The sequence below is a fragment of the Podarcis pityusensis genome, assembly GCF_964106645.2.
Source record: "Podarcis pityusensis genome assembly, chromosome: 1".
In the NCBI taxonomy this organism is placed as follows: Eukaryota; Metazoa; Chordata; class Lepidosauria; order Squamata; family Lacertidae; genus Podarcis; species Podarcis pityusensis.
The window spans coordinates 49,144,276-49,170,574 of record NC_138028.1 but is presented as its reverse complement, the minus strand read 5'-3'; the positions used below and the strand labels follow the sequence as shown (position 1 = coordinate 49,170,574).

The 26,299-nt window shown below is 42.2% G+C and overlaps 1 protein-coding gene across 22 annotated transcripts in view; it reads left to right on the top strand.

Moving 5' to 3' along the window:
* The window catches only part of GPHN (gephyrin), a 231,005-nt gene that overhangs the window by 56,246 nt on the left and 148,460 nt on the right, over nucleotides 1-26,299 (top strand). For all 22 annotated transcript variants that reach the window (XM_081020644.1, XM_081020627.1, XM_081020624.1 and 19 more), the window contains one exon: nucleotides 7,396-7,453. In XM_081020644.1, the coding sequence (XP_080876770.1) occupies nucleotides 7,396-7,453 (58 nt within the window). Of the gene's footprint in view, nucleotides 1-7,395; nucleotides 7,454-26,299 lie in introns of those variants that run through there.

Sequence of the window (26,299 nt, the reverse complement as noted above, 5' to 3'; positions counted from 1 at the left end):
GCAACAAGCAACTCAAGTTCCAAATTAATCCCAGATGTCTTGCAGTGTGCCTTCTGCTGGAAATCTCAACATGGTAGTGAATGAATATTCTGCAGTTCTTCTTGTTCATGACATTCCATCTTACTGTACTGCCATACACAAATACCCTATATAGGGATAGCGGATAATTATGACAAAAACAAATGGGTGCAGAAATTACTGCTGTAAGCTATGAACATTTACTTGGATGTAAGCTACATTGAACCCAGTGAAACATATTCTGAGTAAACATGTAAGATTATACATGTAAATCTCATATATAAGATTGGGTTTTTACTCCAAATACCATCAGAACAGTAGTCTATAATGCTGTTGTTGTTGTTGTTTAGTCGTTTAGTCGTGTCCGACTCTTCGTGACCCCATGGACCAGAGCACGCCAGGTGCTCCTGTCTTCCACTGCTTCCCGCAGTTTGGTCAGACTCATGTTTGTAGCTTCGAGAACACTGTCCAACCATCTCGTCCTCTGTCGTCCCCTTCTCCTTGTGCCCTCAATCTTTCCCAACATCACGGTCTTTTCCAGGGAGTCTTCTCTTCTCATGAGGTGGCCAAAGTATTGGAGCCTCAGCTTCAGGATCTGTCCTTCCTGTGAGCACTCAGGGCTGATTTCCTTAAGAATGGATACGTTTGATCTTCTTGCAGTCCATGGGACTCTCAAGAGTCTCCTCCAGCACCAGAATTCAAAAGCATCAATTCTTCGGCGATCAGCCTTCTTTATGGTCTAGCTCTCACTTCCATACATCACTACTGGGAAAACCATGACTTTAACTATACGGACCTTTGTTGGCAAGGTGATGTCTCTGCTTTTTAAGATGCTGTCTAGGTTTGCCATTGCCTTTCTCCCAAGGAGCAGGCGTCTTTTAATTTCGTGACTGCTGTCACCATCTGCAGTGATCATGGAGCCCAAGAAAGTAAAATCTCTCACTGCCTCCATTTCTTCCCCTTCTATTTGCCAGGAGGTGTTGGGCCCAGTGGCCATGATCTTCGTTTTTTTGATGTTGAGCTTCAGACCATATTTTGCGCTCTCCTCTTTCACCCTCATTAAAAGGTTCTTTAATTCCTCCTCACTTTCTACCATCAAGGTTGTGTCATCTGCATATCTTAGGTTGTTGATATTTCTTCCGGCGATCTTAATTCCGGCTTGGGATTCATCCTACCCAGCCTTTTGCATGATGAATTATGCATATAAGTTAAATAAGCAGGAAGACAATATACAGCCTTGCCGTACTCCTTTCCCAATTTTGAACCAATCAGTTGTTCCATATCCAGTTCTAACTGTAGCTTCTTATCCCACATAGAGATTTCTCAGGAGACAGATGAGGTAATCAGGCACTCCCATTTCTTTAAGAACTTGCCATAGTTTGCTGTGGTCGACACAGTCAAAGGCTTTTGCATAGTCAATGAAGCAGAAGTAGATGTCTTTCTGGAACTCTCTAGCTTTTTCCATAATCCAGCGCATGTTTGCAATTTGGTCTCTGGTTCCTCTGCCCCTTCGAAATCCACCTTGCACTTCTGGGAGTTCTCAGTCCACATACCGCTTAAGCCTGCCTTGTAGAATTTTAAGCATAACCTTGCTAGCGTGTGAAATGAGTGCAATTGTGCGGTAGTTGGAGCATTTTTTGGCACTGCCCTTCTTTGGGATTGGGATATAGACTGATCTTCTCCAATCCTCTGGCCACTGCTGAGTTTTCCAAATTTGCTGGCATATTGAGTGTAGCACCTTAACAGCATCATCTTTTAAAATTTTAAATAGTTCAGCTGGAATACCATCACTTCCACTGGCCTTGTTATTAGCAGTGCTTTCTAAGGCCCATGTTGCTGTTAGCAGTGTCTTTAAAGTACAGTCATACCTCGGGTTACGAACACTGCGGGTTGCGGACCGTGCCGAACCCGGAAGTACTGGAATCAGTGACCTCTGGGTTTCAGCGCTCGTGCATGTGCAGAAGCGTTGAATTGCGTCACGCGCGTGCGCAGACGCTGTAGTGCTGCAGGTTGCAAACGTGCCTCCCGCATGGATCACATTCACAACCCGAGGTATGACTGTCCTCTTTTACACTAAAAAGTGAAGGGAATGGGAAAGCTGTGAATATGATGTAGCATATGCAGGATTTCTAGTTTTCCCTGGCTGGGTGCTAACAGCTGGGTGCATGACGGGGTAAAAAATCAGCAGGTGAATTGCTCCCATTACTACGTATTCCTGCTAGGAAAGCTTTATCCATTGGATTTCTACATATCACAAGGCTACAGGGGAAAAAGTTGAAATATCAGACTTTCAAGACTCCCAATGAAGAAATTGAAGATTGTTCAGAAGTCGCAAAAACAGCATTTCAAAGAATACAATGCTGTGTATGTTTACTATGGAGAAAGCCTCTCTAATCTCTTTATCAATGGATAAAATTTCTGAGCTAAGCATGCTTCTTTACTGATATCGGAGAATGAAAAAAACATTTTTGCAGCTGTTGCTTATGTCATAGGACTTTTGGGGTTGGAAGCTATTGAGTGGAAGTCTTATCGGCTACTGCAGCAAAAACAAGGAATAATCTTATTGGGTAATTATAATAAGATATATTAATGAAATTGTTTAATATTTAATGCTGCAATCCAGTTTATGGATTGAATTCAGTGATGCTTACTTATGAATAGACATTTATAGACTTGCCCTGTATGCAACTGTACATTTTTTCAAAACTGAGAGAAATTTGCTCAGTCCCCTTTTTCTCTTCTGGAGCTTCAGATGGAGGCTCCCCACCCCCCACCCCAGTAACTGTTTGCCCCTGCCTTTAGAGCCTCAAGGGTCCACCTCTGTCCCACATCTCGCTTCTCAGTGTCAAGCTTCCCTCTTCCCCTTTTGCCAACCACTAGGCTTGGCTAGCAGCTTCCCTGCTTTCTCTCCTCCTCTCCCATCCCCCACACTGCCATCCTTTACCACAGAGAATGATCTTCCCGGGTGACCTCATTTCCCCTTCTCAGCAGTCACTACAGGATGTAACAGACTAGTGAGCAGCTAAAGGGGAAAATGCTTTTCAAATGAACACAAATAGATCTGTGTAGAGGGAAGCACCAATTTTTAAAAGGTACACATGTACACAAATAATCTCTGTGGGGAGATGGCTAATTGATGGGTAATTAGTTACTTCATTTGCTATGAAAAGACAATGACAAAACACACATATACTTTAAAGAAGCACAAAGCACTTCAAAGGCAGTGAGGAAGGGGGAGATGCAGAGAAGGCTGTGAAATCCTGTAGTAAATGCAATAATTATGCCTCAAAATAATTAAGATTCTGCCCATGGTGTCAACAGTGAGAAGAGTAATGTATTTGGTAGCAACCAAACTGCAGCAGAACAGAGACAACTTGTCTTAGGGTGAATACATGAAGCAATGAACATGGCTAACTTAATATATCCCTACTGGTGAGCCCGCATAAGGATGGAGCTAGAATAAAGTTTCTTCCCACTATAACCTATCCTGCTAACTACTGACGTAAGCAATAAACAAACTTGGGTCAACTGACAGGAGTATACTTCTAGCAATAAGGCTAGACCTAGGTGCTTCATAAGGCAATGTAGGATTGGAACAATGTGGGTCACTTTTGCTCTATTGCAAGCACTTCATCATCCCCTTCTCAATTTGGGCCTTAAAAACCCTAAAAGGAAAAGTGTGGGTACATGGAGGGTAGGTTGTAAGCAAGTATCACTTGTGGTGTTGCACATCATTACTGATCACAGGGTACATCTGTTAAGACATCAGCTTTCACTTCCAGTGTTCTAGATTGTGGACTTTTAGCCAACATAAGATACCTATAACTCTGAACATAAACAGCATTCCCCCCCCCCAAAAAAATATTGAATATAACCCATGAGAAAGTAGAGCACATGCATGATGGATCTGATAAAATGTGAGTAGTATGTGCTTTAGGAGGGAAACACTCAATTTTAATAATTAGTTTTTGGATGGCAATAAAAGATATTGTATTATTTGAATATTATTATCTACTGAGCAAAAGATCATGTTAATTAAAGTGGCATCTGAGCACTTCTGCAAATAACAACAACTAGGCTAGATGGAGTTATTTTTAGATTGCTTCACTGAATTCAGCTGACTCATTTATTAAGGTTTTAAAAGTGGCTTAGTTTATTGCAATTTTCTAAACATAAAATTGTATATAATGAAATTACATGAACAGAGCAATATGGACCACAGTCCCAAAACAACTATAATTTTATTTGAAATCTGATTTCATACTAAATGCGTCTCTAAACATGGGTGGCAATAGGGAGTGAAGCTTTACTATTTCAATACTTCAGTTATTCATGACTGTTGTACAACACAATTCAACACAGACCAAGGCATTCAACACAAAAGACCTGATGTGGAAGAAATCAAAATGATAAAATATTTTATTTTCCATATTCTGTAGTTTGGGATGACAGACCACAAACAACAAGGCACATTCTCCCCAAATGTGTTCTTTGATTTGTTCATACTATCTCTGTATAAAATGAGTTCTTTAAATAAAATTTAGCGAAGCATTTTTTTATATTTAGAAGTATAGTGCCTGTTACTAGCATTATTTTTAGAAATGTGTCCAACAACTTATGCTAAACTGGTCAGCAATAGCTTTCTATAGTAGTATTAAGGTACTATTAAGATGTTACTGAAGCTTTCTAGCTCACCCAGATAAGTTCTAGCAGCTCTTTATCATTTCTCCTGAAGTTAGAAAGCAAGAGGAAAGGCAAAGGCTGATCCTAAGGCAAAGATGTAGTAAGCTGGAACTAAATCCACAGTTGATCACGGAGTAGTACAGCCATCCCCAGCCTTGCATATGTCTTGGACTACAAATTCCATCAGCCCCAGTCAGCATGACCAGTGGTCTGTAACAATGGGAGTTGTATTCCCAGGATGGGGAAGGCTATTATGTAGCCATACAGTTTGGCTAAAAAAATACCAAACAGATGAGGAGCGCAAGTTTTGCTCTGCACACCCAAAATCCAAGATTTAAATGACAATTTAACTCTTGCTCCCTAACCCTGATTTGAAAAAAGGACATGGTTAGAGATAAGAAACGGCTAGTTTTTAGGAACAGCGAACCTGAAGCTTTATCAGATTACTTTCAGAAGCTGTAATCTTTATGCATTGATTGACTCCTTTGTAACTGGATTGCACAGTATTGGAAATCTTTCTCACCTTAGATCAATACATATGGTGTCGGAGCATTGAAAAGGTGTTCCTGTAACAGAATTTGGGTCAATGAAAGATTTAATTTGAGTGTCTGACAATTTTCTTAGACTGAGCCAATTTCTAGAAGCGGTGTGTGTAGTGCCCACATATTGCATGTTTACTTTGAAAAGCACTAATGTTACACATGTTTCATGCAATAATCAGTATGTGTAGCTAACTTGCGAGAGTGACACTCAAAGTGACACACAAAACAAAGGTGTTAGCCCATAAAGAAGCTTGGTAACTATTTTGTGACTCCTGTTGGTCCTGATTTACTTTATTGTGGGTTTTGAGAATAAACTAACAAAGATGGGTCTTTGTTTGTAATATAGGCCACAAGATTGAGAAAAAATAGGCTACCCAATTTTGGAGTTATTTTTTAAATTGAAGTTGGCTCTTGTATCAATGATATAGAGTGTCTAGTACATGAGGACTTACTTCCTGTAGCGCCCCCCCCCCCCCCAATTCCAGAACTCTTATTAACAGAAATTTGTTCAGAAGGTATGTAATTATATACTGGTGTATACATAATCTCCATTGTAAGAGGGGATATACCGTATTTTTCCATCTATAAGACACCCCCATCAATAAAAGCAGTGAAAAGCTTACCACCAGTGTATTCCTCTGCCAAAGGAGTTAATACACTGCAATGGTCTAAGGTTGAATGGCTAGCTTTGAACCCAATCTGTTTTTCACCAGTGATGCTATTAGTCTCTATCCAAGATAAAAGCTTACATTTAAAAAATCTGACATAAAGTTTCCCAATAACTGAAAGATGGTGATGGTAATTAGATGGATTAGTCCTAACACCTTCTTTTCAAATAGAAACTATAATTACTTTGCTCCTAATGTCAGGGGTCTTTCCAGTTTTGTTAACAGAAGTAAAAGAACTGAGAGTAGAGGAGCCCGCCATTTTGGATGAGATTCTTAAGAGATCAGGTAGTATAGAATATGGGTCAGAGGCTTTACCAGGTTTTAGCTGGGCAGTCAGATAAGTAATATCACCAGAAGTTACAAATGCCACTCTGGAGGTGGTTGAAGAGGTGGTTGAAGAATTGACAGGTTCTTGAAAAATTTCAGAAAAATAACTTCCCACTTGCATGGAAATAAACAAGTGGGAGTTTCATAGTGATTTGTTAGTGGCCCCGTAGTAATTTACTACTCTTTTTTTCAAGGGCACATATTAGTAAATTCCATTTTTATCTCTGCAGCTCTTTTCTTCCGGTAATATCTAATATTAATGCAGATCAGGGGGGAAATTGCTGGCACCTAGCAGGAAAAGAACGTATAAGTATTTGTACTTGTTTTAACTGCTGGAATATTTTAGCTGCTGTGATGTGTTTTAATTGAAATGTATGCTTCATTCTGTACTGAATTTTATTGGTTTGTGACCATAATAAGCTTTTTCTACTACTGTATAGACCTCTATATACCGTACTTTTCTGTGTATAAAATGAGGTTTCCCCCCCAATTTTTTAAGTTTAAAAACGTGGGTCGTCTTATACATTTGTTGTTTAGTCGTGTCCGACTCTTCATGACCCCATGGACCAGAGCACGCCAGTCTTATACATGGAATATAGCAATTAAATATATAAATTGATACGGTACTTGCCGCCATACATGCTCTGGCAGTTCCAGCTTCTCGCAGTGGCGAGCCACAGGCCCTCCATAGTCTGCTTGCCTCCTCCCACTCAGCCCGCCCTACAGCTGGGAGGGAGGCTGAAGGCGGTGTGCATGCACACAAAAGCTTATACTCAGAACAAACTTAGTTGGTTTCTAAGGTGCTACTGGACATTTTTTTTTTTTTACTGCGTCAGACCAACACGGCTACCCACCTGAATCTAGGGATGACTTTGTAATTTGTAATATTCAAATAAAAATTGCAAGCACATTTAAAACAGGAGCTTCTTTAAACCTCATGTATGCAAATGTCCACTATGTTAGCTAATGTACCAACTTCAGATGTTTTGTCTAGCATGCCAGTGTGCACTCTTGCAGCAATGCATAAGCTTCTTGGGTATCTAAGCACGGTTTGCTCCTAGAAGTGAACCATAGAGATGGGCTTATGTGGTTAGCATCAATTTGTTTATTCCATACTGTTACTGGATTTTGAGAATATTTTCTTTTCCAAATTTCAGGTTAGGCGGGACTGTATCTGCATACAAGATAGTGCCAGATGAAATAGACGAAATCAAGGTATCATTTTAATAACCATTTTTGTTCAGTGCTTTAATTTTTTTATGTATGCTGAAATGTACAATGATGATTTACTGATTTTAAATTAAATTAATTAATAATTTCAAGTTTTTGGTCATTCAACAGCTACCACAACACCTGGAATAACATAATGGAAGTATTGCTTTTGTCTCTTCTATTCATTTGTTCAAGCTCCTTTTTACACAGAATGTTGATTAATTATTTTAGCTGCAATTCTGCAAAGTCAAAACCATTTGCATCAACCTGGGAAACAGCACAAAAGCTTTCCTGTCATACTCTATTTTTAGCTTGTGTATTAATTAATGCTACTGAGCATTTAATTAGGCAATAGTTAAGCTCTGCTTTCTAGTCGAATCAGCAAAGTAAACTGGCTAATTTTTTTAACTGTAACAAAATGATGTGGGGCATCTTAGACTAACAAGTTTCTTACGGCATACATTTTTGAGGACTACAGTTTATACCATCAAGGTTTATCCTGACCTGAGTTTTTTAGGGAGTGGGGTGAGGTCAGGATGACACTTCATTCATCTGCTAATATGGATTGTGGTTCACAAAAGCTTACATCATAACAACTTGTTAGTCTTTCAGGTGCCACAAGGCTCTTTTGGGGTTTTTTGATGCAACAGATCTACTCTCTGTAAATTTGATTATTTGGCTGATGGTTCAATATAAAAATCTTATTTAGAATATTTAGAATATTTAAAGATTCATTCTTCTAAGTTATTCACAGAAAGCTGTGAGAAGAATGTAGTGTAAAAATCTTATTTTTTAAAGGATTGTTTTAAATGTAGCAAAATAGTCCTTGGTAAAAAGTGAGAAGCGATTACTCCTGTTCCCAAATCTCACAGAGCTACAGTTGCTAGGAATTTGTCTACAACTGTTGCTTTCAGCTTGAAATAGCTGGTCCAGACACAGAGGGCAGACTATAATTTCTGCTCTACCTTTCAGATCAGAGATGCTCTTGTTTCCTAAGGCAATTTGGAAATATTAATATGCAGCATTCCTCAAAAGAAACAGAATATGCAGACAGACAGTGGGGCAATTTGCCAGATTCTTATAAAAGAAGCATTTACTCTGCTGGCTACCACCCTAGGATTATTAGCTCACCAGCAGCCTAGGTTTATTATTGTCAATTTATCTTCATTATCAAAGAAAGTTTCATATGAACTTTCTTCTGCAGAGGCAAGACTATCCTATGAGCTTTAGTAGAATCCATTACAATCCTATGCTAAGATGTGATGTTCATATTTGTTTCCAATATTTTAACCTCTAGTTTAAGAATTGCTTTGGGATTATGATGAAACCTATTATTACTACTAGTCGGAGGAGTGGAAGGAATTGGCGTTATTTTTTCTTGTATGAGTTCAATTTTAAAAGACGCATGCAAGTCATGACAAATCCACACAATTTTAAAGGCAGCCAAGAAAGATATATCTATGTTATAAAACAGTTATATAGAAAACCTCTTAGTGCATCCTAACATGTTGTGTAGAACCAAAAGGAGATAATGTTCCGGAAGGCCTGTGAGCTCCATCTTGGTAGTCAAGATAAACTTGGGATTAATTGGTAGTTGCTGCAAGAATGAACTCATATATGTTTATACACTTACTTTGATGTGCAAATTGGCTTGCATTGATGCTATGCTGATCTGTGGGCTTGGGAAGCTTGGTTATTGTCCTAGGGATGGGAGCTATCCATAAGACTTGGAGGCTTGCTACATATGCCTTCATCAGCAGGTGAACCAATGGGAGGTTCTGGCCAAACTGACATATACTGGGTTTTGTATAAGTAATGCACAAATGCTTTCCTGGGTGTAGGCTGTTTTGGTGTCTGTCCCAAGTCTGTAAAGACAGAAAGGCTCTGCAGGCTGTGTTGCAAGTCTGTGCCTTCTAATAAAGCATTAGAACTGATCACTGTCATTTTGGACATCTTGCTTTGGTATCCCTGCATCAAACCACTTCCACAGGCCTGTGGATCATTACACATGTGTCCCTCATCCTTCAGTGAGTCCATGCTTACGAAAAATGGAATCTGCTCCTAAGGAATTTTCTAATTAGCATTTTTAGAAACAGAGGGTCAAACAGATGTTTACATGTTTATTGAACAACTACTTGTCTATTGACCTATAAAGCAAGGATAGGGGTAAGTAAGCGCATGAGAGAGAAGTGTGAAACTTCCATATTGTACTTAAACTCTCCCTGCTTGACTGCTTTAAGCTGTTTCCCCCCAGTCTATTTCTGATTCTGTAAATGAGTTGGGCTGGGAGAAACTAACTTGCAGCAAATAGACATGATAAGGTTAGGTGGGCGGGGGGAAAGGTTCTGCTCCTTTCCCCCCTGCATTCATTTTGATATAAAAAGTAGACCCTGCCTCCATTTTATATGTATATGAACAACTACATGTTTGATAAATTCAAGCACATGAGTTTTTGTCCTCCCTGGAGGAAGCTGGTTATACTGGAGTTGCAAGAAAAGGATTGTGTGACTTGAGACAGCTACAGTTTGTGGAGGGAAAGAGCCAGGGAAGGTGGTTGTTTCAACTGCTTACTTTACCATTTGCTTTTGATGATGGAAAATTCATCTAGGCAAGTGAAACAAAATTAGGGAAGAGTGGCATTCTTTGTTTTCACCCGCTAGATCAATTGAAAAACCTGATAAGTGCTTCAACACAGAATTTTTTCCCCCCAGCCTCTAATGTGCAAATAAAAAAAAAATCAATTTATGATAAAACTATCTGTTCAGATCTATGGAAAGCCAGCTCTGTAACAATAAAAATATTCCTACTGAAGCCTATCAGAACATCTGGTCTATTTATTGATTTGATTTATTTATTAAATTTGTATACTTCGTGATAACTGAAGATCACAGGGCAGTGCACAGCAAAAAAATACAACATGAGAACTCAAAATATATAATGAAAAAACAACAACAACCATTAATCCCCCTCCCACAAACACTTTAAAAAGCCTATAGAAAGTTGGATCAGCCAAACGTCTGCTTATAGAGAAACGTTTTCACCTGGCACCTAAAGACATTTAATGAAGGTGCCAAGCAAACCTCTTTGGGAAGAGAATTCCACAAATGGGGAGTCACTGCAGAAAAGGCCTGCTCTTGTGTTGCCACTCTCCAGACTTCTCACACAAAGAAGGACCTCAGATGATGATCACAGGGTCCGGGGCAGTTCATAGGGGGAGAGGCAGTTATTGAGATATTGCTGCCTGGGCCATTTAAGCACTTTGGATTGGGCCTGCAGTACAGCTAGAGTAGCTAATTCTCATTATAATCTGTTACACCTGAAAAGGCTGGGGCTCAAGATTATGTATCTATTTTGTATTATGTACTTATTTGGGCAGCAAATAGCTTTAATCTTGGAACTCCTGTAGAGCAGGACTGTAGCTGTAAATAATTTTGAGTCCTTTGAGAAAATGAAAATTCATATTAAACCATGTTTTAAGTTTAACTATTTCTTATTGGACTGTGTGCCAGAAATGAGACAATGACTTGATTAAATATTTCATCCATTTAAGCTGCTGAACTCTTGTGTTTTGCATTGCGTGTTGAGTCACAGTAGCCCCCCAATAATTCACACTTCACACATCAATTTTTGTTTAAGGTTTTTGGCATAATTTTGGCCACAACTTTATTCAAATACAAAAATGTGAGTGGTTGCTTAGGCATTGGTTATGACTATCTGTCCTTGCCCTCAGGGACAGAGCTGGCCTTCCGGACACCAGCGGAAGCCAGCGTGGGAAACAAGTATTGGGTGAGAAATAAAGCTGGGCACCAGACCATTACTTCTCACCCTCATGTTCCTGTGGGGCTTGCACGGCCCAAGTCCGACTCCGGGGACAAGGACGAAAGAATGGCAAGCCCCTGGATTTCCTTTAACGGAATTCCCATTCGCATCATTTGGAGGGGTAGGCACTTACCCCTCCAAGCACCAATTTAACCAATGCCTAACCGCCAACCTTACAAGTTGTGACGATTTGCTACGCAGTAGGCAAAAACCAAATGGCACCAGCCAATCAGCCAGATGGCAAAATTCCTACCAGGCCCTCGCACCAAGGCGAACGACCCCATGACAGGCATAGCAAGGTCAAGCAATCCTTCAATACCCCCCTTAAACAAGGGAGGGAGGGCGGGTGATCCGATGCAAAACGGCCAAGAGGCCGTGCCAACGTCTGGCCCCTGTATATATAGACTCTGACCCCTCCTCCGAATTGGCAACAATCAAAACACCCCAGCAACCCAGTTTAACCATTTAAATGGTCGGGATTCAACTAAATTTGCCTAGTCACTGGAGGGTGGCCTGTTCCCAACCGCAACACGTGCTCTCTGCTAGGGAGAACACGCTTTGCGTGTTGAGTCACAGTAGCCCCCCAATAATTCACACTTCACACATCAATTTTTGTTTAAGGTTTTTGGCATAATTTTGGCCACAACTTTATTCAAATACAAAAATGTGAGTGGTTGCTTAGGCATTGGTTATGACTATCTGTCCTTGCCCTCAGGGACAGAGCTGGCCTTCCGGACACCAGCGGAAGCCAGCGTGGGAAACAAGTATTGGGTGAGAAATAAAGCTGGGCACCAGACCATTACTTCTCACCCTCATGTTCCTGTGGGGCTTGCACGGCCCAAGTCCGACTCCGGGGACAAGGACGAAAGAATGGCAAGCCCCTGGATTTCCTTTAACGGAATTCCCATTCGCATCATTTGGAGGGGTAGGCACTTACCCCTCCAAGCACCAATTTAACCAATGCCTAACCGCCATGGAGCCCTCAGCTCACCGCCAAACCACTCACAGCCCCAACCAAGACCTCAGCTTGGTCACCACCGCACCAATCCAAGCCTCATTCCCTGAAGCGGAAAGGTGCATGCCATCAGCTCGGAAAAAGGATGGCCTCTCAAAAAGAATCTCGGGGTGGGAAATTGCATCGCCACCCAGCTCCAAAACTTTTTTGACCACAGCAGAATTGATGCGTTTTCTGGCCCTTTCAGTGGCAGCCGGGCAACGACTGCCCTTCCAAACGCAGCGTTGCAAAAGCTTTGACCAAAAATTTTTCGCTGTCGGCACCATTGCACGCAGCGTCTCCAGGTCACCCAAAATTGCAGCACGTAGTGACAAACAGTCCATGGGCACCAGGTCGTTCTCACCAAGCTGCACCACAATAGCAGGTGGCGGCCCCTCCAAGAGCAACTGCCTCCGGATACTTGGCAGGAACTCCGACCAGCGCATCCCACGTCTGGACAGCCAAGACAAGCGAATATGTGGAGGAAAGCCGAAATCTGGACCCAATCCAGATTGCCGTGCTGCGACGCCAGCCCAATGGACGATACTGTGCCCCACAATCCAAACACGGGTCACCGCTAAACCTGATAAATAAGATAAAACAAGCAAAAATTGTAAGACACCAATAATGTTAACGAACATAATCTTTGAATGCATTCGATTTCAACGACCTGTATTTTATTTCCACTGCCTTATTAACATGCTTTCCGGCCTTCTTGGTGGTACGTTTGTCTAGGCATTGGTTCCCGACTAGCTGCACCTGACCTCAGCAGGGCAGCACTGACGACTGGGCCCCACCATATCGTCAGTACCAGCAAACATTGTGGGGGAGCAATGAATCCCAAGGCAATCGCATCCCGCCAGGTGTCGTTCCCCATAGGGGAAAGATGCACCCCATCTGCCCTAAAGAGGGCAATAGCCTTGAAGAAAATTAGGAGGGTGCAATATTACAGAACCACCTAAAGCAAGGACCTATTTTATTTTATTTGTTATTTTATTTACTTTATTTATTTTATTCTATTATCCACCGCCTTATTAACATGCTTTCAGGCCTGCTCGGTGGTAGTTTGTCTAGGCATTGGTTCCCGACTAGCTGCACCTGACCTCAGCAGGGCAGCACTGACGACTGGGCCCCACCATATCGTCAGTTCCAGTAAACAGCATGGGGGAGCAATGAACCAGGATCAGACTCAAGCTCACCCCAAATGCTCCCAGGGACTCTTGCATGGCCTTACCCCTCAAAAGGGGTCGACAAAAGCATGGCGAATCCTTGGATTCCCTTAATGGAACATCTTTGCGCATTGGAGGGGACAGGTGCTCCAACCCCCCCTCCAGACCACCTTGAACCAATGCCTTAAATTATTTTGAGTCCAGGGAGAGCTGCCATCAACTCAATCCAAGCCCTCTTGCATGCAGGAATGCAAACTTATGCTGGAGGAAGACAGCAAACATTCTCGCCCAGCTGTACCACCACCATTGCGGGAGGACCTGCAGAGGTCACACTCAACCGCACCAAAGGAAGGATCTCCTCCCAAAGCATTCCCCATCTGGACATCCAGTATATGTTCACATGGGCAGGAAGACTGAGATGGCGCCCCAGTCCAAACTCGTCAACATGCTTGCCAGCCTAGTGTACAATGCTGTGGCTCAAATGTGCACAGCTGCTCCTATGAAAAAAGGAAATAACAGACAAGCATCAGCACAGACATCATTGTGACACTTCCTGATATAACCCTTGTCAGCGTCAGACTTCCAATGACCCGTATTCACAATCCTGTCTACTGACAGGCCCCCAGTGTGCAGCCTTTGCAGCAGCACCTAATCGTAAGGAATGAGGAGTGTACAGCGGTAAGCAAGCCGCAGGCTGTAATAACTGGTGCACGACGTAAGCACATTGATGCCGGGCTAACAGGAACCCATTTTCATGCACTGGAGCGGGCCAGCCCCCAGGGAATAAAAAGCCAAATATTCTGTTATCCATAACCGGGCAAGGGCCCTCCTCACCTGTGGCGGGAAGCCTGATTGTGGCACTCCTGCCCACTAAGTCTGTTTTAGAGTTACCAACTCTAATGACAAGCTCCAAAGGATAAGGAAAAGTCCTGAAGCAATAAGCCTCCAGACTTTCAGCCCCGTGCTGGCTCCAACAACCATTTCCCCAACCCTCAGTGCGAAAATGCAATGGACTCCTGAAAGGAGTCTCACCTTGATCTTTAACCCGCAGACAAGTTTTAACTTGTTGCAGATACTGCATAGGTAAAAATTGACCGACTTCCTGCCCACTGTCCTATGAGGTTGGAGCCTATTCCAACCTTCCAAGGCCCTGCGCACTGCAAACTTTATACAAGGGTCTCTGAAAAATAAAGCTTCAATGTAACAGACATTGCAGCGGACTGAATTCGGATAGTTATAACCGCATGCCCAATCTGCAGCAGGTGGACCAAATACTGCAGGATCTGCTCAGAGGATGGGGGCCAATTCTTCTGAATGGCCGAGAACTGCCAGCTTAAGGCTAAGAAATCCATCCAGGCCTTCCCATAAGAGGTAAAAGCAGAAGGGGAAATGGAAGCTGCCGCTCTCTGAAATTACTAATTGTTGTCAAAATGCCACAGGTCTGGAAAAGTCTGGCAATAGCTGAGTCTGGAGCCCAGGATCTGAAGCGCTTCATCTGAAAATCGAATAGTGTCAGCGTAATTTGGAGAGTAGAAAGCACAATATTAAACCTTAAGTGGCGCAGCTCGAAAGCATGAGCGGAGGGGCAGAGACTGTGCTACAGCATGAGGACTGTTTTGCCAAGACGCTCACCACTACCTGGTTATCAGACCAAAAGCAGATCCGATGGTCACTGAACTCCTCGGGCCACGTGAACTGCTACTACAATGGGGAAAACTCAAGAAAAGTTACGTCACATGATTGCCTCACCACACCAGGCTTGAGGCCATAGCTTTGCACACCAGCAGCCCTTGAAATAAAACCAAAGGGCAAAGATCCAGCAGCACCAGCATGAACCTGAAAATCCCTGAGCGGGTTCAAGGTATCCTGCCATGGCGAACTACTATTGCATACATTCAGGAATTGCTACCATCGCCTGATATCTGCCTTCACCACACTTGGTAGGCATACACAAAGGTAAGGGGACCTCTGTCAGCATCGCCCTTGAGCCAGTGCCACCAACTGGACTCATCCACTTCAGCCCCGACTGGGCTAGGCGAGCTGGGTAGCACTTCCAGAGACCACCTTCTGCACAGGAACAGGTCAAAGTGCTGTGGACTCACAGCTTAGAGTTGTGAGCACCGGATTCACTCCAACAAAAGGACAGTCGTCGCACAGCAGAGTACAGCAGAGTCTAGCAGAGTATATAAACAACTCGGAGAGCAGCTCTGTAGAATATCTTCTTTATTCTATCTACAACTATAGAAACTATATACAGAGCTTAATAGGTCTAAGTATAAATAAATGCTGCACTGCACTGAGTGTCTGCAGCTGCCCTTAGCAGCAACCTTATCTCTACACATGATCTCTAACACTCAGTCTCTCTCCCTCTCCGACACTGACTGACTGACTGACTTGGTGCTGGAGCAGAATAAGTAGAGACCAGAACACGCCTCCTCCTCTCTGGAGAATCAGCAGACTCCTCAGGAGATTCTTGGATATGGGACGGGTGAAATCTAGGCAGCCTGGCCTAGTGGGAAGATTAGTTAAGTGACCCAGCAAGATCGGATCTGGTGAAGCATCACTTGCTACAGAGGAAGTATTACAAATTAACTTCCTTCAAGGCAGACAGCTTCTCCATAGCCAAGTGGTATGTTTTAGCAACGATATCCAACTGGATCCCTAAAAATGGGAATATGGGCAAAAGGTATTGAGCTATTGCTTGCCAGCTTCCAGCCCCCGCTTGGGCAGGGGGCATCTTGTGCTGCCATCATGATATGTAAATTTACAGGGCCGATGCTGGCCAGAACCCCTAAAGAAGTCCCAACCAAGCTGCCGCCAAGCCAGCTTCCTTTTCAGACACACACCCCGTGCAATGCAAAAAACACACTCCGTGCAGTGCACACACTCTCCATGCAATGCAACTACACACTCCGTGCAATGCAAAAAAGCACGCTCTGTGCAATGCAACTACACACTCCGTGCAATGCACACACAAACCCTCCGTGCAATGCAACTACACACCCCGTGCAATGCAAAACACACTCCCTGCAATGCACACACCCTTCGTGCAATGCAACTACACTCCATGCAATGCAACTACACACTCCGTGCACTGCACACCCTCTGTTCAATGCAACTACATATTCCGTGCAATGCACACACACTCCGTGCAATGCAAAAACAAAACAAAACAACACACTCTGTGCAATACAACTACACCCTCCATGCAATGCAGCTACACACTCCCTGCAATGCACACACCCTTCATGCAATGCAACTACACTCCATGCAATGCAACTACACACTCCGTGCACTGCACACCCTCTGTTCAATGCGACAACAAACTCCGTGCAATGCAACTACACACTCCGTGCAATGCAACTACACACTCCGTGCAATGCACACACACCCTCCATGCAATGCACACACCCTCCGTGCAATGCAACTGCAAATCTCCTAGCAATGCAATGCAATTGCAGCCCGTGCAGCGCCGTGCTCTGCAACGCACGCAAAGGTGCTTTCTCCCAGTTGCATATTGCAAACATGGCGCCCGTTACATCCCTCGCAGTGAGGTAACCACCAAAAGGACTTAAGTGTCCAGGTAGAGCAATGGGGGAGCATGCAGCTGTCCCATACGGGGACCAATCCTGCAACCTAGGCATTACCGGCACTATCCGCTGACCCAGTGAAACCAATGCTTCATGGACCACATGGGGACACTATTGAGGCCGGAAACGCTTCCAGGCCATCGAATTCTAGGGCAAAGCCCTAGGGTCACTTGCTAGGCCAGGCATAAATGTTTCCAGTGAAATAGCAGAGTTGAGGTAGCCCACAGCTTGTCCAGGTATCCCTGCTTGCCCTTTTAGAGGGAAGCACCCCTTCAAGAAACCCAAAGTTCTTTTATCACAAATGGGCCGAACTACCCAGCAACAGAATAGCCCAAAAGGAGCAGTTTGTTTTGTTATAACAATGGTTAAGAGGGGGATATGAACCCTGTCTCCCAGGTCCTAGTCCTACACTTTAGCCACTAAGCCACAATGGCTCATCTCTAAAATGGCAGTCGCCACTATCAGGGCAAAACAAACTTAAAGAAAATAAACTTGTTCAGAAACAGCATAGTTCAAGAGCATATACAGAGTGCTCATAGTCCTTGGAGGCACAGGGAGCCATAAAGCCAACCTTCGGGGATACTATAAACGAAAGTGATACCAGCTAAGCTGGGAACAGCCCTGACTAGCCCCACAATTTCAACAAGAGAAATGGGGGAAACCTTTTTGCGAAAGAAAGCCCCTAACGGGGGCTCTCTCCCTATTGGGAAAGGCAAGCCACAGATACAGGGAGAATCTTCCTACGGGGTAGGGTAAGGGGTGGGGTGGGAAATTGAACAGGAAAAGGGGGGAATTAAATTATTTAAGGGACTAGAGAGGATTAAAAAGAAGGGGAAAATAAAGAAATAAAGAAATGTAACCAGACAATGAGAAGATTGTCCAAGTGCTCCATGTGATCCGATGCAAAACGGCCAAGAGGCCGTGCCAACGTCTGGCCCCTGTATATATAGACTCTGACCCCTCCTCCGAATTGGCAACAATCAAAACACCCCAGCAACCCAGTTTAACCATTTAAATGGTCGGGATTCAACTAAATTTGCCTAGTCACTGGAGGGTGGCCTGTTCCCAACCGCAACACGTGCTCTCTGCTAGGGAGAACACGCTTTGGAGTCATTTTATCCCAAATGTAGTTTAAACAGTTAGCTTTTTGTTGTTGTTGGTATCAAAGCTGTCCTTTATTTTAAACAATTTAAAAATGCAAAGCTACATGAACTGCTTGGCAGCAGAATGACTGCACTTTAAAAATGAGGCTGTCCTTATGGTGATGCATTCATAGGGACTTTCACAGAGTAACATTTACAGAGCAACTCCCTTATGAGGAATAATAATAATAATAATAATAATAATAATAATAATCCCGCCCTCCCTGGCTAAAGCTGGGCTCAGAGCGGCTAACAACAAGTAAAAATAGCAAAGTGTACATAAAATTGCACAGTCAATTAATTAAAATACATTCTAGACTCAATTCAGCATCAAATTAATGGCAACCATCGGGTTAGAGTAATATGAAGATTACAGAAGGAGAAAGGGGTCAAACTGTGCCTTGGCCAAAGGCCTGGCAGAACAGCACCATGTTGCAGGCCCTGCGGAAAGATGTCAAGTCCCGCAGTGCCCTAGTCTCTTGTGACAGAGCGTTCCACCAGATTGGGGCCACAGCTGAAAAAGCCCTGGCTCTGATTGAGGCCAGTCTAACCTCCCTGTGGCCCAGGATCTCCAATATGTTTTTATTTGAAGACCGTAAGGTCCTCCGTGGGACATACCAGGAGAGGCAGTCCTGTAGGTACGAGGGTCCTAGGACGTATTGGTCTTTAAAGGTTAAAACCAGCACCTTAAACCTGATCCTGTACTCCACTGGGAGCCAGTGCAGCTGGTATAGCACTGGGTGAATGTGATCCCGCGGCAAGGAGCCCGTAAGGAGTCTCGTCGCGGCATTCTGCACCCGCTGGAGTTTCTGGGTCAGTCTCAAGGGCAGCCCCACATAGAGTAAGTTAGAATAATCAAGTCTGGAGGTGACCATCGCGTGGATCACAGTGGCTAGGTCAGGGCGAGAGAGGTAAGAAGCCAACTGCTTAGCTTGGCGGAGATGAAAAAATGCCGCCTTTGTTATAGCTGTAACTTGTGCCTCCATAGAAAGGGAGGTATTGAAGATTACACCCAAACTCTTAACGGATGGCGCTGGCACTAATTGCGCCTCCGCAAGAGATGGGAGTCTGTTCACATTGGCCGGGGATATCCGGTCGAAATGGTCCAATACTGGACCCGAGGACAGTTGAGGGGCCTCCAGTTCTGTTATTGTATCCAAATTGGCAGGGAGGTCATGGCGGAGCAACCAGACCTTCTCTGCAAAAAAGCTCGCAAATGCCTCACAGCTATTTGTCAATTTGTTATTTAAATTCGGCTGTCCCTCCAGGGACGTTAAAGACCTAATTATACTAAAAAGTTGTGCCAGGCGAGAGCTAGCAGATGCAATGGAGGCTGAGAAGTGAGACTTCTTAAGGGTTATGAAATTTGGGGCTTTTTAGTTTAGAGTAAAGGCAAGTAAAGGGCATTCTAGAAGTGTAGAAAATGATGCATGATATAGAAAAAAAATAAATAGAGAGGTTTTTCTCCCTCTCATAATACTGGAACTCGGAGCCATCCAGTGATACTCAATGTTGAAATTTTCAGGACAGAGAAAAGAAAAAGCTTATTCACACAGCTCATAGTTATACTATAGAATTCATTCCCATACGAGGTAGTGATGGCCATCAACTTGAACATCTGATTGCCTCACTTCAAAAAGGATGTAGAGTTGGAAAAGTTTCAGAAAATGGCAACCAAAATGATAAAGGCAACTCCCCTGTGGTTGCAGCATTTGGGGCTTTTTTGTTTAAAGGCCAAAAAGAGGTGATATAGTAGAAGTATATAAAATTATGCATGGTATGGAGAAAATGGATAGAGAAAAGTTTTTCTCTCTTTCCCATAACATTAGAACATGTTCTAAACAGATTTAATACCTTGATTCTATCAAGGTTTACTAGTATTTTAATTACTGAGTTTTTGTGTTTTAGCACTTCTTTCCTTTATCTATAAGCTGCCTTGAGTCCCATCAGGGAAAAGTGTGGTATGAATAAATTAAGATGATGATGATGATGATGATGATGATGATGATAGAACTTGTGGGCATCCAGTGAAACTGAATGTTGAAGCTGAAAGATTCTGAACAGACAAAACACAGCGCTTCTTAACATATCACATATGGAATTCATTCCCACAAGAGGTACTGATGGCCACCAACTTGGATGGTTTTAGTAGAGGATTAGACAAATTCATGGAGGATAAGGCTGTTGATGGCTAATAGTAATGCGGGCTCTTTTCTACTCATTTCAGAATACATCTAAAACATTATAATCCAGACAGATTTGAAATTGGAAGCAATGGACTTCAGTGACATAACTATATAAATGCCTATCTGCTTTCATCGCCATAGGCTTAGTGCTTGGGGAAACACTGTTTATTTTGTTTTCCCCATATTCCTCCATTCCTCTTGTGCCTTTTTTCTTTATAAACCCCAAATTATATCCTCTACCCTGCTGCTGTTTTTTGGCATTCTAGTGAAATCTCTTGTGGATGTGTGTGCATACATTTCTGAAATTAGCAACAATACCCATGGTATGAATTTAAAAACAAAGTACTCTTGACACCTCAGAGAGTAGTTGATTTCATCTCAGCACGATCTTTATAAATTTCTTCAGCAGTTATGTTCAATGGTAGCTATAAAGGTTTTCTTTTTGCCTTTGCTCTTGTTAATTTCATGCAGGTGTAAATAAATGCTGCTGCTGCTGCCTTTTCTATCACTAACAAAAACATCATTTTCTCAATATATTTTTTCTTGATTAAATCAAGATACACTTTTGTGCATCCAAATCTGCAGCTGCTTCTGTCTGTATCTAGACTCACCTCATTTTGTTTAATCTAGCGGTAGCCTTTCAAATCTGTTTGTAAAGTATTGCTGGGTTTGAAAACTGCTAAGCTTCAAAGCTCCAGACTGAAGTCATGTTGTTTAACCAGATATGGGAGATGCCTTCCAGTTGTCGCTGAACTACAACACACACATCACTCCTGATCATTTTGGCCATCCTATTTGGGGCTGGTGAGAGATGGCAATCTGATATCATCTAGACCATTAATACTTAACAATGCAGTCCCAACCATATTTGCTCACGAGGTGTCTCACTGAACTCACAAAGAGATAACAAATTTTGGGAAGGGATATGGATTTTTTTCTGACAAAGAAAATTGAAAGAATGCCTGAGAAAAAGGAAAAGAATGAGGAGTAAAGAGCTGGAGCCCAGTTTTACCAGAGTTCAGTGTTAGAAAATGAGAAGTCATCCAGTGGGTGATTAAGCAATATCAGTTAAGATAGAAGAGGATAAATCAGAAAAGGAAAATTGAGCTGAAGGTCATCTGTGTAAGGAAAAGAAAACAACACCTAGGGATAAAAAACATGAAAAGGTTTATTTATTTTGGTTTTATTCTATCTCTGTATTTGTTCAACAGTGATCTATAATTGTATATGGACTATGTAGATTGTCACCAGATCTTGTTAGATAATGCTTTATGCAAAATATCTTACAACCTTTTTTTCTGGAAATTAAAAAATATATATAAATAAAAAAACATGAAAACAGAGCCAAGTAAAGAAATATATAAAGCAACAAGAAGGAAACCCAGGAAATAATCTTTAAATGGGATATACAGGCAACCCCTGATTTGCATGGTGGGTGCATTCCAGGTCACTGCATGCTTGCGTGAAATCACATGCAGTTTGAACACCCCGCTCTGCCCCTGCCCCTGCCCCACTCCTGCTCTGCAAAAAAGCACTGTCTTACAAGCTGTTTCCAACATGTTACTACATCAGTATAGTTCTGTTATTTGTGAATTAATATTGAATAATTATTTTAACTCTGTTTTGTTTAAAAAAATAATAGCAATTTTAATTTAATATCAATTTTGAGTTATATTTTCTTTATTACAGTCATTTCTTATTTCTTTCCTCTGCAGAAAAAAAATATAAAATCAACTTTTCTTTTTACATCTCTATGGGGCATTGCTCCATTATTAATTCCACCCACCCACCCAAAGAATAATTCCAATATGAATAGAGACCAATTTTAAAATAAATTGATTATCTTTGCACATTTTCATAATGTTAGTAATTTTTTAAACACACACACACACACACACACACACACACACACAAAATAAACTAAAGATAAAGAGCATAAAGGAAAACTCTTATTGCAGGTTGAAAGCAGCATAAGGTTGGATTTTACAGGATCATGTTCATCACGATCAATGTGGATTTCTGCCTAAAAGACAGTTAAAAGATAGCATCAGAAACATGTTAGATATTCTGGCATATTGGAATTGCTATAACAAGAAAAGATGTGTATGTAATCTGCTTTATTTGAGCCACATCTCCAACATTTATCTGATCCTAACTTCCATATTAAATTCAATTTATAAGGTGTTAAATGTCATTGATAGAGGGTTTTAAAATAGTTCTCATTTAGATCTCTTGAAATAATATTAGAATGGAACGCCCCAAATCTAGTTCTATTTTTTCCTGGTTATTCTTAGATTCAAATCTCGTGCCCTTTTTCTCACATATGTATCCTTGTTCTGATCCAAGTTTAACCAGACACCACAGAGTTTTGCAATTATGCCTTAATCCAAATGGGAGATAAATAGAATTTCTCGTTTGTTCTCTTCCCCATGCTTATATATTAGAGGAAAAATATTTCATAGCTGCAAAAATTTCAGGTACAAATTTCAGTTCGTGAAATAAAAAGTGTCCTCCAAAGCCTCCCCACACTTTCAGACAGGGCACTGAATTAGTGTTTGTTCTTTTTTGGATATTCACAAATATGGGGGAAAGCTCTACCACAGTGAAAACATGCTTGAGTATACCTACTAATAGTCTGATTTGATTTTCTGTGGCAGTATTTTGTCTGTTTATATCTTTGGATTACCAGTAGGGTTTTAGAAATGATGTGACTTGACCATCCTTGAGAAGTGCAAAGAAGAAATACTGTCAGTGAGTCATCAGAGTTCAATAAAGGTGCAGCACCAACTGAGTTAAATTTTCTAGGCTGCAATCATATGTGCACATACCTGGGAGTAAGTTCTGTTGGAACTCAGTGGTGTGTCAGGGACTGACAGAGCTACAAAGTGTGTGGCAGAAGCAGGGCACCAGGGGGAGTGACCTGGGAGAGGGAACCAATGATTTATGGGGTGTCACACCACCTGCAAGGCAGGAGCCAGGAGAGGTGGGACAGTCCAAGGTAGAGGAGGAAGGGACAGTTTATATGAGGGACGGGTCAGTAGATTCCTTATCTTCCCCCTCCCCACTGTCTCCTAGAACCAGGAGGGGCTTGAAAAGGGAAGAGCAGTGACAACTTCCATGCAGGAGAAGCACACAACACAGGTTGTGAGCACACAGCCCATCAAAGGAGGGTATATAAGCTGGAGAAGGCGAGGGGCCCCACTGTTGCTGCAACTGCTCTTTTGGCCCAGATCTGTGGATAGCTCCCTAGAGGCTAGAAGTGTGTTAGCATGTGCATCCAGAGCACTGTGGAAGCACTGAAAGTGTTCCTATTTCCAATAAAGAATTAACTATATCAGACATGTGTCTTCGTTATCTGGATGGACCATGACAAAGTTCTTAGTTCAGAATATACATGTATTGGATTGCACTTTTTAACTTGTGTGATCAGAAAATGCCAATCAGAAAATTTAACATTTAATCATGACTGTGAGATCATGATCCTGTGAGATCATGGTTAGGTGTACTGAAAGGCTTGAGTATTTTGACTTTCCCCCTAGTAGTTTGTCCTTGGCAAACTGGCCCTAATTAAGTTTAGGTGATAAAGGCAAGTAATTCCCCAGTTTGCAGCTCTGTCCAAATAAATTATTTAATTTTCAGTGGAGACACAAAGTACAAATATTATGCAAAACTGTATTAGCACACAATACAGCTTCATAAAGTGTAGAATCAAATTTATAACATTGTAAAACTCAAGAAGCAGCACATGAGAAATAGAAGACTGGAGAAGAAACATAACAATATGCTAATTCCTAACTTGAATTATTTGACTTCTTAACCTATTATGCTTAATAATAATAATAATAGGTTAAAAAAAGGTAAAGGTAAATGACCCCTGGACGGTTAAGTCCAGTCAAAGGTGACTATGGGGTTGCGGTGCTCATCTCATTTTCAGGCCGAGGGAGCCAGCATTTGTCCACAGACTGCTTTCTGGGTCATGTGGCCAGCATGACTAAACTGCTTCTGACGCAACAGAACACCATGACGGAAGCGAGAGCGCACGGAAACGCCGTTTACCTTCCCGCCACAGTGGTACCTATTTATCTACTTGCACTATTGTGCTTTCAGACTGCTAGGTTGGCAGGAGCAGGGACCGAGCAATAGGAGCTCACCCCGTCGCAGGAATTCCAACTGCCAACTTTCCAATCAGCAAGCCGAAGAGGCTCAGTGGTTCAGACCACAGCGCCACCCACTCCCTATAATAATAATAATAATATTTTTATTCCGCCCATCTGTCTGGGTTTCCCCAGCCACTCTGGGCAGCTTACAGCATATCTAAAAACATAATAAAAACATCAACCATTAAAAGCTTCCTGATACAGGGCTGCCTTCAGATGTCTTCTAAAAGTTATATAATTCTTTATCTTCTTGACATCTGAAGGGAGGGTGTGCCACAGGGTGGGCACCACTACCAAGAAGACCCCTCATGGTTCCCTGTAACTTCACTTCTCACAAGCAGCTGTTGGAGGGGGATGCCTATTATGCTCATGCCCTGCTTATGGGCTTTCATAGGTATCTGATTTGCCACTGTGAAAACAGAATGCTGGATTAGATGGGCCTTCTTATGTTCCCATGTTACGCTTTTATGAGGTGTAGGGCATTGGATATTCGGAAGTGGCACTGGAAAAGTGTGGTGGTGGTTTAACAAGTTAGCATTCCCGTGGGGTTGCTTTTGAAGATCAAGGAACTGGTGATCTTGGAAAGGGTATTTTTACCCAGTGAGGTAAAGAGCAGGTCTAAGATATAATCCTAAAGTTGTCATCACCCACACAAATTCAAATGAACTCTCATAAATCAGAGAGAATTAAGATAATTAGTGATCTCAGTGGTAATTCTGAAGATAACGCCTACACAATAAAAGAAGCATCTTTGGTATAGACGTTAACTGAATTCCTTTCTGCAAAGCTTACAACGTTTGGTGGTGGGGACGGGGGATGGACTCTTTCATCAAACTTTTAAAACAACCTTCAGTAACCTTTCAGATACATCAGGTCCAAGATGGAGTTACTTTGGTGTACACATACCCAGTGTTGTGTCAAAGCTGCTTTTGAAGCTCATAAAGGTTTTTTAATTGGCTTGTATTGCATCACATAACATAGAGACTATTGTTTAGGGGAAAAGATTTGTTTGTTTAAGTTATACGCCACTCTTCCTCTCAAAGGAGACCAGGGTAGCAATCTCAAAAACTGAGATGGAAGATATATGGTCTTACTAATTGTTGCTGCTTTTGCTTTTACTAATTTTACTGACGTTTCTAAAAAGATTTTTTTCTTTTGATGGTTTACTATTTTCACCCAACATTTTGAAAGCCATCTGTTTTAATTAATTTAATGTTCCATTTGGACAGGGGTGGGGAACCTGACTGCATGCCAGGAATGAGCAGGCCAAAGTGGGCAAGCAACAGGTGTGAGTTGTAACTTTATACTGTAGACTACAGTCTAGCGATGCAGGTTTATAAACTCATCTCTCCATTCAAGCAAGTAAGGAACATTGTCACATTTCGATTGGGAGAGTCTCAAGCGCCAGAAGAGAGACCTGGGCCTGAAGTTCCCTGCTCTTGTGCTACAAATAACTTAACAGTACAAAGATTTTGAAGGGCTGGTTTTATCCTATTAAAAAAAATGTGGAGTAGAGTTAAATAACAATGCAAGCATGAGAAGCTTCTTCCCTGTTTATTGTCAGGAAAGGCTATTTTACACATGAAAATGTCTTCACCGATTACTCACGTAACTGATCTGTTAGATTGCTCAGGTCCATTCTTTCAAAATAATCCATTCCATCCTGCTCTACCCCCAATATACGCTCTGCATTTTGTGGCCACTGAACATGCTCAATCCTCACTGGGCTGTGTTTTGGGATGACCCAGAAGCTGTACTCCTGCTCCTTCGGCCAATAAAGCAAGATGAGTGC